Source organism: Bos taurus, chromosome 23, assembly GCF_002263795.3.
Source record: "Bos taurus isolate L1 Dominette 01449 registration number 42190680 breed Hereford chromosome 23, ARS-UCD2.0, whole genome shotgun sequence".
Lineage (NCBI taxonomy): Eukaryota > Metazoa > Chordata > Mammalia > Artiodactyla > Bovidae > Bos > Bos taurus.
Genome location: NC_037350.1, coordinates 30,456,214 through 30,473,352, shown reverse-complemented (window position 1 = coordinate 30,473,352; position 17,139 = coordinate 30,456,214). Strand labels below are relative to the sequence as shown.

Below are 17,139 nucleotides of genomic sequence, written 5' to 3'. Positions count from 1 at the left end.
CTCCTGGTTTTGTTTTTGCTGACTGTATAGAGCTTCTGCATCTTTGGCTGCAAAGAATATAATCAATCTGATTTCGGTATTAACCATCTGGTGGTGTCCATGTATAGAGTCTTCTCTTGTGTTGTTGGAAGAGGGTGTTTGTTCTGACCAGTGCATTTTCTTGGCAAAACTCTATTAGTCTTTGCCCTGCTTCATTCTGTATTCCATGGCCAAATTTGCCTGTTACTCCAGGTATTTCTTGACTTCCTACTTTTGCATTCCAGTCCCCTATAATGAAAAGGACATCTTTTTTGGGTGTTAGTTCTAAAAGGTCTTGTAGGTCTTCATAGAACCATTCAACTTCAGTTTCTTCAGCATTACTGGTTGGGGCATAGACTTGGATTACTGTGATATTGAATGATTTGCCTTGGAAACGAACAGAGATCATTCTGTCGTTTTTGAGATTGCATCCAAGTACTGCATTTCGAACTCTTTTGTTGACCATGATGGCCACTCCATTTCTTCTGAGGGATTCCTGCCCGCAGTAGTAGATATAATGGTCATCTGAGTTAAATTCACCCATTCCAGTCCATTTCAGTTCACTGATTCCTAGAATGTCAACATTCACTCTTGCCATCTCTTGTTTGACCACTTCCAATTTGCCTTGATTCATGGACCTGACATTCCAGGTTCCTATGCAATATTGCTCTTTACAGCATCGGCCCTTGCTTCTATCACCAGTCACATCCATATACTCACCTACATTTATAAGTGTTCTTTTTGCCATATTTGTGCTCTCTCTCACACACTCTCTGCCGAAGTACTTTATAGTAAATTATAGACATCATGACATACCACCCTTGTTCTTCAGTTCTCATCTTTAATAAACAAGAACATTCTCCTGTGGAACAACGATACCATTGTCAAGCTCAACAGAAGAGAAAAATCAAAGGGAAATGTTTCAATGTAGTCTCTTCTGTACTTTTTGTTCTTTGAAACCATGGCTCTATAACTATTTCAATAGATAATGCAATTTTAAATTAGAAACAAATTTGGATGAGACCTTTAATAGAGAAAATTAGCCAGAAAGCTATGGGATCTGTCAAACTATCAGTAAAGGACAAGAAAGGATTCACAAATACCCAATTAAAAATAGAGATTGGGGGAAAATCGTTTCATGTTAATACCCAACTAATTTGGGGCTGGCATGAATAGGGCTTTCATCAGGTCAGTACTGACAGAAACATGGCACAGAAAGCCAATAGACACCTGACACAAATGTCTACTGCTTTGAAGTAAAATTTTGTTTTCTCTGTCACAGAGTATGTGCTCAGGTACTCAGTCGTGTCCGACTTTTTAAGACCCCATGGACTGTAGCCCACCAGGCTCCTCTGTCCCTGGGATTTTCCCAGCAAGCATACTGGAGTGGGTTGCTATTTCTTTCTCCAGGAGATCTTTCCCACCCAGGGATTGAACCTGCCCCTCCAGTGCCTCTTGCATTGGCTGGCAGATTCATAGAGAGTCCAATGTAATCAATTTGACCCTAGGTGACTGGCTGTTCCTACTGGGATATTATACCATACTGTGGTTGCAGCTCAACAGTGGTGATGTCTGGATTAGCTTTAGTGAAATAAAGCTTCTTTCTTTTTAGTCTATGCACATCTTCCATCATGGTAGTCAAGGTCACCATGTTCAAAAGTTCCTTGACCAAAACCTGAAGTAGCTAAATAAGCAGTTGCTGACATCCATGGGGAGATCAGCTTCCCCACTTCTTACTGAAACCTCTCACATGGTGGGTTAGTGAAGATTCATATGGGACACAAATATTTTTACACTTGAGTCTATTCACCTGCCAGCTAGTTCCTTACTTTTCTTTGCTACCAATCCTCCAAATATTTTCTCTTCCTTCTCATTCTTCTTCTTTTTGAACTTATGATAAAACACACAGTAGAGTCAGTATCCCAATATGCCTGTTTCCAGGTTCAGATGACCCTCAATGTTTTTGCTAGCTGAGTAATCAGCATTTCTTCTTGTCCTTAAGTTGAGTGGCATTTTAAATATTTTCAGTAGAGGTTCCCAATTCTAAGTTAAAAATAATCCCTTCTGTCCTAGGATACTCATCAAGGTACTGCTGCAGGCCAATCTTCCTCCAGACAGAAAAGCAGGAGAGAGACATTCTCCTAGCTGTTTAACTATAAGGAAGTCCAGCGTGCTGTTCACTTGACCCTAAGTCGAATTGGCCTGAGTCCCATAATGTATCTACTTAAAAATCACACAAACCAGTTATAGAGCCTAATCAACTGTCAATGAGATATTTAAGCATATGGTAACTGTGCTTACTTGTTGCAGATGGGCATAAAAAATGGAAGAGAATAATATATTTAAAGCCCAAGAGAAGGTGAGCATTTATTCTCATTATATAGTTTTTAGGAAAGTTGTACTGAGGGCTTTGCATGTGAGGTATATTGGAGAAAGTGATCAGAATTTGGGGCAAATTTTCTTCATGCTGGTGCTCTTAATGATTACACTGCTGCTGCTAAGTCACTTCAGTCGTGTCCAACTCTGTGCGCCCCCATAGACGGCAGCCCGTCGTCCCTGGGATTCTCCAGGCAAGAACACTGGAGTGGGTTGCCATTTCCTTCTCCAATGCATGAAAGTGAAAATGAAGTCACTCAGTCGTGTCTGACTCTTAGCGACCCCATGGACTGCAGCCTACCAGGCTCCTCCATCCATGGGATTTTCCAGGCAAGAGTACTGGAGTGGGGTGCCATTGCCTTCTCCAATGATTACACAGTTATTGGATATTTGGAAGAAGTCAAAGTAAAGGATGAAGCCTGAGTTTATTTAATGCCTTCAGGTGGCAACATTGAGGAAAACAACTAAAGAAATTTATACAGCTGCAGTTTTGGAGTTAAAACCCATCATGGAACCTCCATTAGCATGCATGCAAGATGCTTTCTTACTGCTGTGATAAAATAAATAATGAGGTCCTGTTAAAACAAAACATAGTTTAATCTATGAAATGCCGCTGTTCTGTTGGCATAATAAAATTGAAGAATGACTAACTACTTATAATTGTACTCCTTTGTACCAGTAAACCTAATGTAACTGATTTTGGATTGATTTTGTATTTGTTGCATTGGCCAAAAAAATTTTTCGGAACCCAATACTTTTTGGCAACCCAACACTACTGGAAATCCAGACAACTGTTGGGGGTAGGGGGAGGGTCCAGCGGGAGGAAGGAAAGAAGACCTCTATCAATATGTAGGGGTCTGGGCAAATAAATTGGGAGGCAGGTGCTTGATGTACTATTACACAGCCACTAAATGAGCTAGACCAACATGACCCATAAAGATGTCTGAGATACATGACACGAAAACGTTAAAGTAAGTGATGGGGGTGGGGGAAGCTAATTGTAAAATAGCTTAATGCCTATCTATCCATCTATCTCCTAATGTATGTGAGAAATCAGAACTATATATGAAAATTCCAAGCTAACGGCAGTTGACTGTTTACCTCAAGGAAGTGAGGCTAAAGAGGGACAGGGGGGATTCCCACCCTTTATTAATTTTGGCATTGTCTTAGGTTTTTTAAAAACCGTAATTCGTGTATTACTTTTTTTAATGTTGGTTTTTTTTTTAAATCATGTTCAATAATTATGGTCTGTGCTTCCTCTCTGTTTTCAGTTTAAAACCTAACTGGGGTCCACACACGTATGGAATTCTGATTATGTGATTCACCATTGATACCACATGGATGCTCAGGAAATTGGGGGAGAAGGAAATAGCAACCCACTCCAGTATTCTTGCCTGGAAAACCCCATGGACGGAGGAGCCTGGTAGACTACAGTCCATGGGGTCGCAAAGAGTCGGACACGACTGAGCGACTTCACTTTCACTTTTCCAGGTGAGGCACGCGCAGGAGGTAGGAAATGAGACTCGGAATCCTAGACCGACCGGAAGTGCCTGTGCGCAGTGGGCCCCGAGGTGGGCTGGCTTCTTCCCCGCCGGGCTGCTGTTCCCGGCGTGCTCCTCCCAGTGCTGGGGCGGGACACCCCACCACCCCACCCCCTCGCCTTTTCCAGGTCTGCAGAGACGGTCTGGAGAACCTGGGTGGAGTGGGTGTGGCTGAGAAAGGGATGTGAAAAGTGGACCTCGGCTCGGGGAGGCTGGAGGGGAGCGGGCGGTGGTCGAGGCTGGAGACCTAGAGCCGATCAGTCTCCCAGGCTGGGAATACCTTGCGCGGGAGAGGGTTGCCGGGACGAAGGGTCTTCCCTGTGAATAACCGCAGCAGGATTAGGACTCAGGACAGGAAATGCCTGAAGTCTGGGAAAATATCTGGGTACAAGGAAGTTGAGGACAAATTTCTGGCCTTCCTCTTGGACAGCCGGTGTGTAATACTCTCACTCTTTGGTTCTAAAAGCAGATAAAGGGGCGTTGAATGGACTGATTTTCCAGTGAAGAATGTGACGTTTTCCAATTCCCTTTCCCATGGTTCACTGATTCCCAAACCTTGGAGTGCATATAAATCCCTGGGGAGCCTAGGGATTAAAGATACATTATCAGGGCTCCCTATCCTCCCCCTCCCACCGCTTAACCCTGGATTCCGATTCCCCAGATGTCTGCCCCAGGGCCAGTAACGCTGAAATTCTGCTGCTGGGCTGCTCTTCCTGACGTTTTGGAGACAGCCCTCTTGGGAATCAGGCCCTGCCTGGGTGTGAGCAGACTTCTCCCTTGGGCTTCTGTAGATTCCTAGGACTGTCCTGATAAATAATTTAACCATAAGCAACCTCCTTAACTTCCCTTGGCCCCCATTTCTTATCTAGTGAATAGTGGTTGTAATCAAACCTCAGAGGGTAATTGTGAGAATTAAATGTGGTCTTGTATCTGAAAGCATGTTGTAGGGTGTTGTGCAGTGTTGGCTGTTACTCTGAGAATCAGCGGAGCAGTGTGGAAAACTTAGAGAATTTGCAGTCTACCTAAGCTTTCCTTTCTGTAAATTTAGTGAAAATGAAACTGTCCTTAGTGGTTGTTTTGAAGACTAATTTTAAAAACTCATGTAAAGATTTCAGTAAAAGTAAGTTCATTCATTTAGTCTAAGACAAGAAACAGTTTTCTTTTTTTTTCCTCTCTAATTTAACTTTTTTACAATGAGTCTGAACTTTTTAACCATTCTGAGTGATCTGTTTGGTCCCTAATTCCTCCAGGAACTCTGTAAGATATTATTGCTATTTCTTTTTCACATTAAAAAACTGAGATTGAAAGAAGATAAGAAATTGGCACAAGATTGCACAATTGGTAAAAGAATCAGAATAAAACTGAGGTCTTGGTAACTTGAAAGTCTGCTTTTTGTACATTATGACCTTATTTATCCCATTATTTCATTCTTTGGTCAGCAAGTCACTACTTTCAGTGGAGAGGTTTAGATCTATAACAATTGATTATAAGTTTCTATCATTAACTGTTGCCATTTTTCTACCTAAACAATGACTTTTACTGATTAAAAGGAGGGAACTTCCAAAGGTGTTTCTAACTCATAACTCCAGCTAGAGGGTGCCTTTTAAGCTATTCAAGGTCAAGATGAATATAGACTCCAAGGAGATTTTATGCCTGGATATGCAAGCTCCCAAGGTTTGGGAGGAACTTCTGACAGAAAAAGTGGAGGCAGAAAGTCATCCTCAAAAACAGGAATCCAGACTGAAACGCAGTAATTCACTGGCAAGAGAGATCTCCCGAAGGCACTTTCGACAGCTCTGCTACCAGGAGACTCCTGGACCAAGACAGGCTCTCACTCGACTCCGGAAACTTTGCTACCAGTGCTTAAGGCCACATGTGAGCACGAAGAAACAGATCCTGGACCTGCTAGTGCTGGAGCAGTTCCTGTCCATCCTGCCCCAAGAGCTGCAGGGCTGGATGCGGGAACACTGTCCAGAGAGTGGGGAAGAAGCAGTGATTTTGCTAGAGGATCTGGAGAGAGAGCTCGATGAACCGCAACACGAGGTAGGAAGGGAGATTCACCAGGGAAAGAATATGTGTCGATCACCAAGGATCTCTGTGTCCTCTGCTTTGTATCCCCTTGACTTTGGTGATTAAATAAGACCTTGCTTTCTGTGTCTTTCTGAAAAGTGTTTCTTTAGACAGTTAATTTCTTCAGAGTTCAAATCTTATATCTTAAAAAAAATAAATCTTGTTTCTTTGTTTCTAGATGGTAGCCTACAGACAGGAACAAGAAGTCCTTTCTAAAGGGCAGTGTCTCTGGAAGCACATATGTCACTGGCCCTTCAGTCCCAGCCTAAGGAGCCCCAACTCACGCTTGTCTCTGCTCAGGAGCCCCACCCTATCGGAGAGACAGGTGAGGGACAGGATTTATCTGGTGTTGAACATATCCCACCTGGTCAAGCACAGACGGACAGAAAAACCAGAGCTGGGAAACCAGGGGGTGACAAAATGCTCTACCAGCAATGCTAAGAGTTTCTGGAAGCTGCTTTTACTTGGGCAGGTTACTTAACCAGTTCATCAAGGTTTCTTCATCTGCAAAAAGTCTGCTCAGGCTGCCATAACAGAATATCACAGACTGACTGGCTTAAGCAACAGAAGTTTATTTTCTCATAGTTTTGGAGGCTAGAAATTCAAGATCAGGATGCCATCAGAGTTGGTATCTAGTGAGACTTCTATTCCTGGACTGTAGAGAGCTGCCTTCTCGCTATGTCCTCACATGGGCATTTCTCTCTACCCATGCCCGTGGAGAGAAGAGGAGAGAGAGAGCAAGAAAGTACTCGGGTATCTCTTCTTATTATAAGGACATCAGTCCTATGGGATTAGGACCCCACCTTTAATTACCTTAATTACCTCTCTGAAAACCCTATCTTCAAATACAGTTAAGGCTTCAATAGATGAATTTGGGGTAGGCATGACACAGTTCAGTCAATAACAAATATGTACCTCAAAAGGTCGCTGCTAACATTGAACACAATTTGTGAAAAACACGTGGCACACATTATGCTTAATATATTGTAACTGTTATCAGAAATTACCAGGGCCACCCTTGTCGATTTGGGTTTACATTTGCAGTCAAGAGATATGAGATATACTTAGTAGGTGGCAGACCGGATGAGAGAATCCAATGGAATAGACCTTGCCATTTTTTTGGTATGTAATCTTCTTAGTGGCATCAGCCCTGGGCACCAGTGGGTATAGAACTAGGTACTTGGGGCTGAGTCAGTTGCCTTCCCATTCTAACTCTCCCTGCACAATTGGCTCCAAATCCAATCTAATTGCCCACATATAACATCACAGCCTCTTACTGACTTTTTGTTATCCTTCTGGTAATCCATCCACAGCAGAGGTCTCCTGTTTTCATTTTCACATTACCCCATGTGTATCAAAGCTACAACTTCTCTTGTCGTTCTGTTTCCAGCTTCTATTTATTTCATTTACCCTAGCAATCACACAGTTATGATTTTGGAATACATCTCTTAATTTAAATTAAAACTATATTTGATGAGTAATTCTGTGCCTGCTGCAGACCTTCCTCTGACTCCCATGACCTCATCTTACTAAAATTCCTTCTGGTTTCATCTTCCTCCTTAATGGGCATCTTTCCAGTCAGTTCCTTTGTTACTTTCTTCTTCCTCTCCCCATGAACTTGGACTTCTCATTTTTCGGCCATTTTTTCCTTTCTTCTACCTTCCAAGCCTGCATCTAGAACCCTGCTGAGAACCCTTCTTCCACGGCACATCTGAGTAAGTCCTTCATCCATCTATCCATCCATCCATCCATCTGGTCATTCATTCATTCAACTAATATGTGTTAAGCATCTACAGTGGCTACAGGAGAGTATCCAGAGGGCTTCTACAGATCAGAGAGTGCTCCCTACAGCAGTGTCAGTACACACGTGTGTTGTACATTCAGGAAAAGCCCATTTTGTAAAAGCAATGTAGGAAGTACTTCAGATTACAAGGACCAAATCCAAGTTCCAGCTCTTCAGTTTTTTAGCCAAGCAACATTTAAAGTTACTTTATATCATTGAATTTGAGTTTCTTTTAAAATGCGTACAGATAGTAAAGAATCCCCCAAATACACAAGTTTACATAGTAAAAAGTAAAAGTTCTCCTTCAAGTCCAACTCAGCAGGAGTAAATACTCTTGTCAAATTGCTGTGTGTTTTCCAGATTTCTTTCTAAATATAGTCTGTCTAGCTATAGACAGACTCCTTTGCATATCTTTAGTTCTTTTAAGAAGTGGGATACTAACATGAACAGGTTTTGTGGTTAGTTCGATAATATACATGAAAGTGCTTTGTAACTCATGGAACACTGTATAAATGATAATTATTAAAAAGTGGGAAATGTCTTGGCTTTTATATTCTACCCAGTCCCCTTGTACATTTCAGATGTAAATGTAAAGTTTGAGCAAAAGGGCAGTACTGGTCTCACTTGTGGCCCATTTCTTCTCTGCAGACACATTTCTGTTTTGCAAACCTGTTGTCATCTCCCAGCTAAAAGGAAGTGGAGAACCCTGGTCTCATCCCAGAGGAGTCCTAAGAGGTACCTATCCAGGAGTGTGAGGGACAGTGCAGTTAGATGTCAGAGAAAGAGTCTAATGTTTTGGGTTTTTCTGAGTTGCAAAGTGGTGATCACATGTGGGGAACCCAAGACATCCTAAGGATTCACAGCAGCCCTTCTCCATCCTCACCTTCAACTCATCTAAATAGAGGCGGGCTAATTAGGTTGGTTGACTATTGTCCATCGTGAACCAGTTCTGTGGAACAGCCTTTGCCTCAGCACCAGCCCCTGGGTCAGTCAGTTCAGGCCATAGTAGTAACATTGATTTTAATCATTTCTCTAAATATTCAACAAATATTTATTGAGCCACCACTGTGCACCAGCCAAGATTCTCAGGGAATAAACCAGAAAGATCTTGTTCCCATGGAGATAAGATTGTATATAGCAAGGGGGAGACAAATAATAAGCATGTAAATAAGATGATACAATTTGTTACAAGGTGGTGTTACAGAATAAAGCACAAATAGAGCATACAGGGAATCTGACTGCTATGGATGGGGCACACAGAGTGTAGTTTTAAGTGGAAGAATTGAGAAGGTGAGAATTGAGTGAAAACTTCAAGGAAGTGGGAGAATGAGCTCTGAGGTCAGAGTTTCCAGGAAGAGAGAAGCACTAGAGCTGAGGCTTTGTCCTGGGGATGCACCCAGGATGATTACAGATTAGAAAGAGTAAAGTACTTCCTACAGCACCTAGAATAGGAGAAGCTCAGCACTTTTTCCGTAAATGACCAAATGATCGGAGGTCTACACAAAATAACTTTCTTTAGAAAGGGTCACTGTGAGGTTCCCTGCATCACAGTGTGGAGGGAATTCTCAGGGAAGACTCCAGAGAAGCCACTCAGATCCTGACCATTCTCTTCTTGTGAAGAATATTTAAAAAATTTCTTCAGGCCTCATCCATGTGGGGACACCTAGCTGCATTTTGCCAAAGAGGGCAAACTTCCCTCGTTTGTAGGGAAGAAGGTGTTGCCACACTGGCCCCTCAGTTTGTAACCTCCTTCCGACTCTGTGACATCAGAATAGAAGTACCTCACTTGGGACTTCCTTGATTGTCCAGTGGCTAAGATTCTGTGCTCCCAATGCAGGGACCTGGGTTTGATCTCTGGTCAGGGAACTAGATCCCACGTGCAGCACCTAAGAGTTCATATGCCACAGCTAAAAAAAAAGATTCTGCATGCCACAATGAAGATCAAAGATCTCATGTGCCACAACTAAGACCCCTGCAGCCAAATAAATACATAGATTAAAAAGAAAAAGAAGCAGCAGCACCTTGCATTTCTGTTCACATAGCAGCCCATTCATCACTAGGCTCAGGGAACAAGTGACATTTACCTGGTCTTTTTTTTTGTTTGTTTCAGGTGGAATGACCCAGACTGAGGACAGGGAGTTGGTGCTAAGGAAACATTGTCCTAAGAGAGTGGAACCATGTGGGAAAGTGTCTTATGGACTAACCTGGGAGGAATCACAGCAGGGGCCCCAACATGGAGAAGTCAGTGAACATAAGGGTGGGGTAGAGAGGCACTGGGGAAGTCCTGTAGGAACCGGACCACACAGATACGAGGAATGTGGAAAGAGCTTTGCTCAGAGCTCGGGTCTGGTTCGACATCAAAGAGTTCACACTGGAGAAAGACCCTATGAGTGTAATGAGTGTGGGAAAACCTTCAGTCGGAGTTCGGGTCTTTTAAATCACAGAGGAATCCACAATATTCAGAAACGGTACCACTGTAAGGAGTGTGGAAAGGCCTTCAGCCAGAGTGCCGGTCTCATCCAGCATAAGAGAATCCACAAGGGAGAAAAGCCATATCAGTGCAGCCAGTGCAACAAGAGCTACAGTCAGCACTCATTTCTCATCGAGCATCAGAGAAGCCACACTGGGGAGCGCCCTCATCATTGCAACCAGTGTGGGAAGAGCTTTAACCACCACTGCAACCTCATCCGCCATCAGAAGATCCACCTGGTGGCTGAGCTGGCCTAATACAAGCTGTGTGCAAGTTTTCCGGATCACTCACCAAGTCACGTGGGGTAGGTAAAGACTAGAAAACACCTTTCTTCCTGTCTCCACAAAATGTGTTTTGGTCTCAGTTCAGTTCAGTTGCTCAGTTGTGTCTGACTCTTTGCGACCCCATGGACTACAGCACGCCAGGCCTCCCTGTACATCACCAACTCCCAGAGTTTATGCAAACTCAATGTCCATTGAGTTGGTGATGCCATCCAACCATCTCATCCTCTGTCATCCCCTTCTCCTCCCACCTTCAGTCTTTCCCAGAGGCAGGGTCTTTTCAAATGAGTCAGTTCTTCGCATCAGGTGGCCAAAGTATTGGAGTTCCAGCTTCAGCATCAGTCCTTCCAATGAACATTCAGGACTGATTTCCTTTAGGATGGACTGGTTGGATCTCCTTGCTGACCAAGGGATTCTCAAGAGTCTTCTCCAGCACCACAGTTCAAAAGCATCAATGCTTCAGTACCCAGCTTTCTTTAGAGTCTGACTCTCACATCCATATATGACTACTGGAAAAACCATAGCTTTGACTAGACGGACCTTTGTCAGCAAAGTAATGTCTCTGCTTTTTAATATTCTGTCTATGTTGGTCATGACTTTTCTTCCAAGGAGCAAGCGTCTTTTAATTTCAGGGCTGCTGTCACCATCTGCAGTGATTTTGGAGCCCAAAAATATAAAGTCTGTCACTGTTTCCATTATTTCCCCAACTATCTTCCATGAAGTGATGGGACCAGATGCCATGATCTTAGTTTTCTGAATGTTGACCTTTAAGCCAACTTTTCCACTGTCCTCTTTCACTTGCATCAAGAGCCTCTTTAGTTCTTCTTCACTTTGTGCCATCAGCATGGTGTCATCTGCATATCTGAGGTTATTGATATTTCTCCTGGCAATCTTGATTCCAGCTTGTGCTTCATCCAGCCCAGCATTTTGCATGATGTACTCTGCATATAAGTTAAATAAGCAGGGTGACAATATACAGACTTGACCTACTCCGTTCCCAATTTGGAACCAGTCTGTTGTTCCATGTCCAGTTCTAACTTGCTTCTTGATCTGCATACAGATTTCTCAGGAGGCAGATCAGGGGGTCTGGTATTCCCATCTCTTGAACAATTTTCCACAGTTTGTTTTGATCCACACACTCAAAGGCTTTGGCATAGTCAATAAAGCAGAAGTAGATTTTCTTTTTGAAACTCTCTTGTTTTTTCAATGATCCAGTGGATATTGGTGTTTTGATCTGGGGACATCCATAAAAGGAATGTTTGGGGTTTTGAAGCTGCTGATTTCCCTTTGGTTCCTTTGCCCTTTCCTGTTTCTTACTAGCCCCATCCCTCTTATTTATTCTCTTTGAGATGACTGCTAACATTTTCTAAAAATGTATTAATAAATGGCAGTGCCACAGCCAACATACTAGGACGACCTATCAGATCAGATCAGATCAGTCCCTCAGTCGTGTCCGACTCTTTGCGACCCCATGAATCGCAGCACTCCAGGCCTCCCTGTCCATCACCAACTCCCGGAGTTCACTCAGACTCATGTCCATCGAGTCAGTGATGCCATCCAGCCATCTCATCCTCTCTCATCCCCTTCTCCTCTTGCCCCCAATCCTTCCCAGCATCAGAGTCTTTTCCAATGAGTCAACTCTTCGCATGAGGTGGCCAAAGTACTGGAGTTTCAGCTTTAGCATCGTTCCTTCCAAAGAACACCCAGGGCTGATCTCCTTCAGAATGGACTGGTTGGATCTCCTTGCAGTCCAAGGGACTCTCAAGAGTCTTCTCCAACACCACAGTTCAAAAGCATCAATTCTTTGATGCTCAGCCTTCTTCACAGTCCAACTCTCACATCCATACATGACTACTGGAAAAACCATAGCCTTGACTAGATGGACCTTTGTTGGCAAAGTAATGTCTCTGCTTTTGAATATGCGATCTAGGTTGGTCATAACTTTCCTTCCAAAGAGTAAGCATCTTTTAATTTCATGGCTGCAGTCACCATCTGCAGTGATTTTGGAGCCTAAAAAAATAAAGTCTGACACTGTTTCCACTGTTTCCCCATCTATTTCCCATGAAGTGATGGGACCGGATGCCATGATCTTCGTTTTCTGAATGTTGAGCTTTAAGCCAACTTTTTCACTCTCTTACTTTCACTTTCATCAAGAGGCTTTTTAGTTCCTCTTCACTTTCTGCCATAAGGGTGGTGTCATCTGCATATCTGAGGTTATTGATATTTCTCCCGGCAATCTTGATTCCAGTCCAGCGTTTCTCATGATGTACTCTGCATAGAAGTTAAATAAACAGGGTGACAATATACAGCCTTGATGTACTCCTTTTCCTATTTGGAACCAGTCTGTTGTTCCATGTCCAGTTCTAACTGTTGCTTCCTGACCTGCATACAAATTTCTCAAGAGGCAGGTCAGGTGGTCTGGTATTCCCATCTCTTTCAGAATTTTCCAGTTTATTGTGATCCACACAGTCAAAGGCTTTGGCATAGTCAATAAAGCAGAAATAGATGCTTTTCTGGAACTCTCTTGCTTTTTCCATGATCCAGCGGATGTTGGCAATTTGATCTCTGGTTCCTCTGCCTTTTCTAAAACCAGCTTGAACATCAGGAAGTTCACAGTTCACATATTGCTGCAGCCTGGCTTGGAGAATTTTGAGCATTACTTTACTAATGTGTGAGATGAGTGCAATTGTGCAGTAGTTTGAGCATTCTTTGGCATTGCCTTTGTTTGGGATTGGAATGAAAACGGATCTTTTCCAGTCCTGTGGCCACTGCTGAGTTTTCCAAATTTGCTGGCATATTGAGTGCGTCATCTTTCAGGATTTGGAATAGACCTATATCTGTGTTTAATTCCTAAAGATCACATAGAGTGCTGCTGATGTTTTACAATAAAGGGGTCTTTGGTGTTCCCCGTGACTGGTACGCACATAGTAAACACTGTTTCTGCCTGCTGCGTCCCTCTGACACCTGCGTGATCCTCCCTTGGATCACTGACCAGCATTGGCTGGATGCTTCGCTGTTCTCAGAGTGCTTCCATTTTTTTTTTTTCTTTTGTTTTTTAAATAAAAAATAAAAAAAATTTTTTTCTTTAAAAAATAAAAAAAATTTTAAAAAAAGAAAAAAAATTTTTTTTTAAATTTAATAAAAAATAAAAAAAGAAAAAAAGGGGGTCACAAAGAGTTGGACACAAAGAGTGCTTCCATTTACTTCACCACAGTTGCTTCTCACAACAACCACACAGGAAAATGAGTATTATTATCCTGTTTTACAGATGAGGAATTGAAGACTCAGAAGTTCCAAACCTTAGAGCCAAGGCTTAACCTTTGGACTTTTATTTTTAGTAAACTTTTAACTTATGGAATAATTTTAGACTTATAAAAAAAGTTGCAGAGAGGGAGTTCCCTGGCAGTCCAGTGGTTAGGACCTGGGGCTTTCACTGCCATGGCCCCAGTTCAGTCCATGGTCGGGGAACTAATATCCCACAAGCTGTTTGTCACTTCCCTCCCCCCACAAAAGTGGTAGAGTTCTCATGTACCCTTCACCCAGCTTCCCCTAATGTTAACATCTTACATCGGGGCTTTTCAGTTAAACCCTTGACTTTTGAATCCAAATCCCACTGTTTACAATGTCATGCTTCATATTGGTATTCTTAGATTTCCTCATTTAAGCTCAGTCACCCAAAATTCCCTTAGTGCTCTCCCATCAATCTTCAGCATTACAAAAAGTCGTCAGTATCCTGAGTATTAATATAAGACATCAGAGCATTGGATCATCATCCATAGATGCTTTAAAAACTACCATCTTAAATCTCCTGAATCTTTCCTTTCTGTTGTGTTACTTAGGTCTGGAGTTGTCTGCTGATGTTCTAATCTGATCTTGTGTCCATTTTTTTTTTTTTCACACTTAGGATGCTGGTGAACGCTCCCAGTGTTCTACATACCGTCCTGTATAACCCTATATTTTCTTTGGAACTGCTGAGTTTTCCATCTGAAATAATAATCCAGTATAAAGAAGGGACCTGTTAGGAGGGAGAAAATCTTCCAAATGAAATGCAAGAATATGAAGTTGGTATGTATCTGAAAAGTATATGAAGAGGGAATAATTTGAGGAGGGCATGAGAAATATGAAATCTGTGATGCCAGGGGCCAAAAGAAGTAATGGTCAGACACAGAACAGGTATGTGGGATAAGGAAAGAAAAGTTCAAACAGTGGACATCTGTTAGTAGAAGGAATGAAGATGGGCCTAGGAATATACCCAGAATGGTCCAGAATGCTATGGATGTGTCAAGATTTGATCGTGTAGGGGAAATATGCAACAGACTGTCAACATGGTAACTGGGGTAGATGGAGGACTACATGACCCTTTCCCTTTGTGTTACCTCTCTTTGAGCTGTGAATGTGCTTATTGTACAGAGGTGGTATGACTCCCCCTTCCAATTACTAGGGATGATGCTATGAAGAATGAATGAAAAATGTTTTATTCTAATCAAGGAACTTTTGGGGGATAGTAGGGCAGCACCCAAGCTGGTCCAGAATTGACTTGAATAGTGCAAAGGATGTCACAGGTTAAGAGAGCTGAGACTGAAACTTCCAAGGCAGAATTTGAAATTTTGCTTTCTATCAGATATATTAAAGTGTTAGTTACTCAGTTGTATTCGACTCTTTGTGACCCCAAGGACGTAGCCACCAGGCTTCCCTGTCCATGAAATTCTCTAGGCAAGAATACTGGAGTGGGTTGCTATTTCCTTCCAGGGGATCTTCCCAACACAGGGATTAAGCCCAGGTCTCCTGCATTGCAGACAGCCAGGGAAGCTCAGAAAAGGAGCTTCCTGGAGAAGGAAATAACAGTTCATGGTATCACAAGAGGCAGACAAGACTTAGCGACTAAACCATCACGAGCAGTGCAAAGGAGGGTAAGAGCTAGTGGCCCTGGTTTTTATTGTGGTTAGGGGATGGGCCCAGGAAATACTTCTTACACACAGATAAGGTAAGGACTTGCATAGCTTGAGGTGCCAACTGAGGAAGCATATTTCTTATAAACTTACTCAGATGTGGGGAGAAAGGAAGGGGAAAATAGGAGGTGAAAGCTGTCAGTGATCTGTCAAACATCAACAACAGTCAAGATTTTTTTTTAATTACAACTGTTTAAAGAGAATCAATTCAGGAGATACTTTATCATCTGATTCTAGTTGCTCTATCCTTGTAAACTAAGGAGTAAGTATGAATTTAGCATTCAATCCATTTTTAAACAAATGTATATAACGAGAAAAAGCAAAAAATCCATACCTGTTTAAAAAAAAAATCCATACCTGTCCATTTGACTACCTGAAACTGTCTCACTACTGCAGAGTGGCTCACCTCCCACTGAAGTCAGCTGAGACTTTCTAGAAGAGGTGAGCTCCCAGAGGCAGCCTGTCCCCTCACTAGACTCTTGAAGGGGGTGTGGTTTGTGGGACCTGAGGTGAAATTTCAGGGATTCCTAATCTGTTTGGAAACATACAACTCTTTCTTGCCTACTTCCTGCCAGAGAGGAACAGCTGGGATCTATGAGTAATTAAAAATGTTTAGATACAAAAGGATATTACTATGGTAGTGGTTAATTTTAATACACTGAGGGTCTATAGTGTCCATCATATTTTCAAAAGGGTCCAAAAACTAAACAAAGTTAAGAACTACTGCCTGATGTGTGGTGGAATGACAAGAAACAGGTGTGGTGGAGCCTTTTCAGAGAGAGCCCTGACTCCAACTTTGATTTTTTTCACACGTACACCTCCCGCCCCCCGACACACACACACACACGCACAGTCCCACATCAACATTTTCATCGGCTCTCCTGGTTTACCAGGTTCTCTCTCCAGATCCTCCAGCACAATCACCATTTCCTCTTCATATTCTGGATGATGTCCTCACCCTCAGACCAGTTGCTGGTCACCCTGCCTATCCTGACAAAATGATATCCAGTGCAGCAGAAGCCAGTGCTTTGGGAGTACTTTTAAGGTATAGAACTAATTGTTGAATGAAGTGAAGTGAACTGAAGTCGCTCAGTCATGTCTGACTCTTTGTGACCCCATGGACATCAGGCTCCTCCGTCCATGGGATTTTCTAGGCAGGAATACTGGAGTGGGTCGCCATTTCCTTCTCCAGGGAACTTCCCAACCTAGGGATCGAACCCAGGTCTCCCACATTGTAGACAGACACTTTACCATCTGAGCCACCAGGGAAGTCACAGTTATTAATATCAGATGAGCTAGTTGAAGGCTATAAGCAGAAGATTCTCTGAGGCTCACCCAGCAAGAAGTTAACTCAGAATTCAACCCTCAATTCAGAAAAATCTAGATGTCTTCTACATTCTGTTCACCCCTAGAAACCTTTCTTTGATTCATAGAATTCAAGACTGTGAAGAAGGCTGAGCACCAAATAATTGATGCTTTTGAAGTGTGGTGTTGGAGAAGACTCTTGAGAGTCCCTTGGACTGTAAGGAGATCCAACCAGTCCATTCTGAAGGAGATCAGCCCTGGGATTTCTTTGGAAGGAATGATGCTAAAGCTGAAACTCCAGTACTTTGGCCACCTCATGCGAAGAGTTGACTCATTGGAAAAGACT

At 42.7% G+C, this 17,139-nt stretch overlaps 1 protein-coding gene across 1 annotated transcript; it reads left to right on the top strand.

The window, feature by feature from the left end:
• Nucleotides 1-3,683: 3,683 nt before the first annotated feature.
• ZSCAN9 (zinc finger and SCAN domain containing 9) lies at nt 3,684-15,130 on the top strand. Its single transcript, XM_015459942.3, is given in 7 exon segments — nt 3,684-5,978; nt 6,184-6,220; nt 6,223-6,330; nt 7,064-7,076; nt 8,384-8,523; nt 9,899-10,562; nt 14,444-15,130. Coding segments are annotated over 6 exon segments (1,335 nt in total). The 5' UTR covers nt 3,684-5,558; the 3' UTR covers nt 10,516-10,562; nt 14,444-15,130.
• Nucleotides 15,131-17,139: the final 2,009 nt, after the last annotated feature.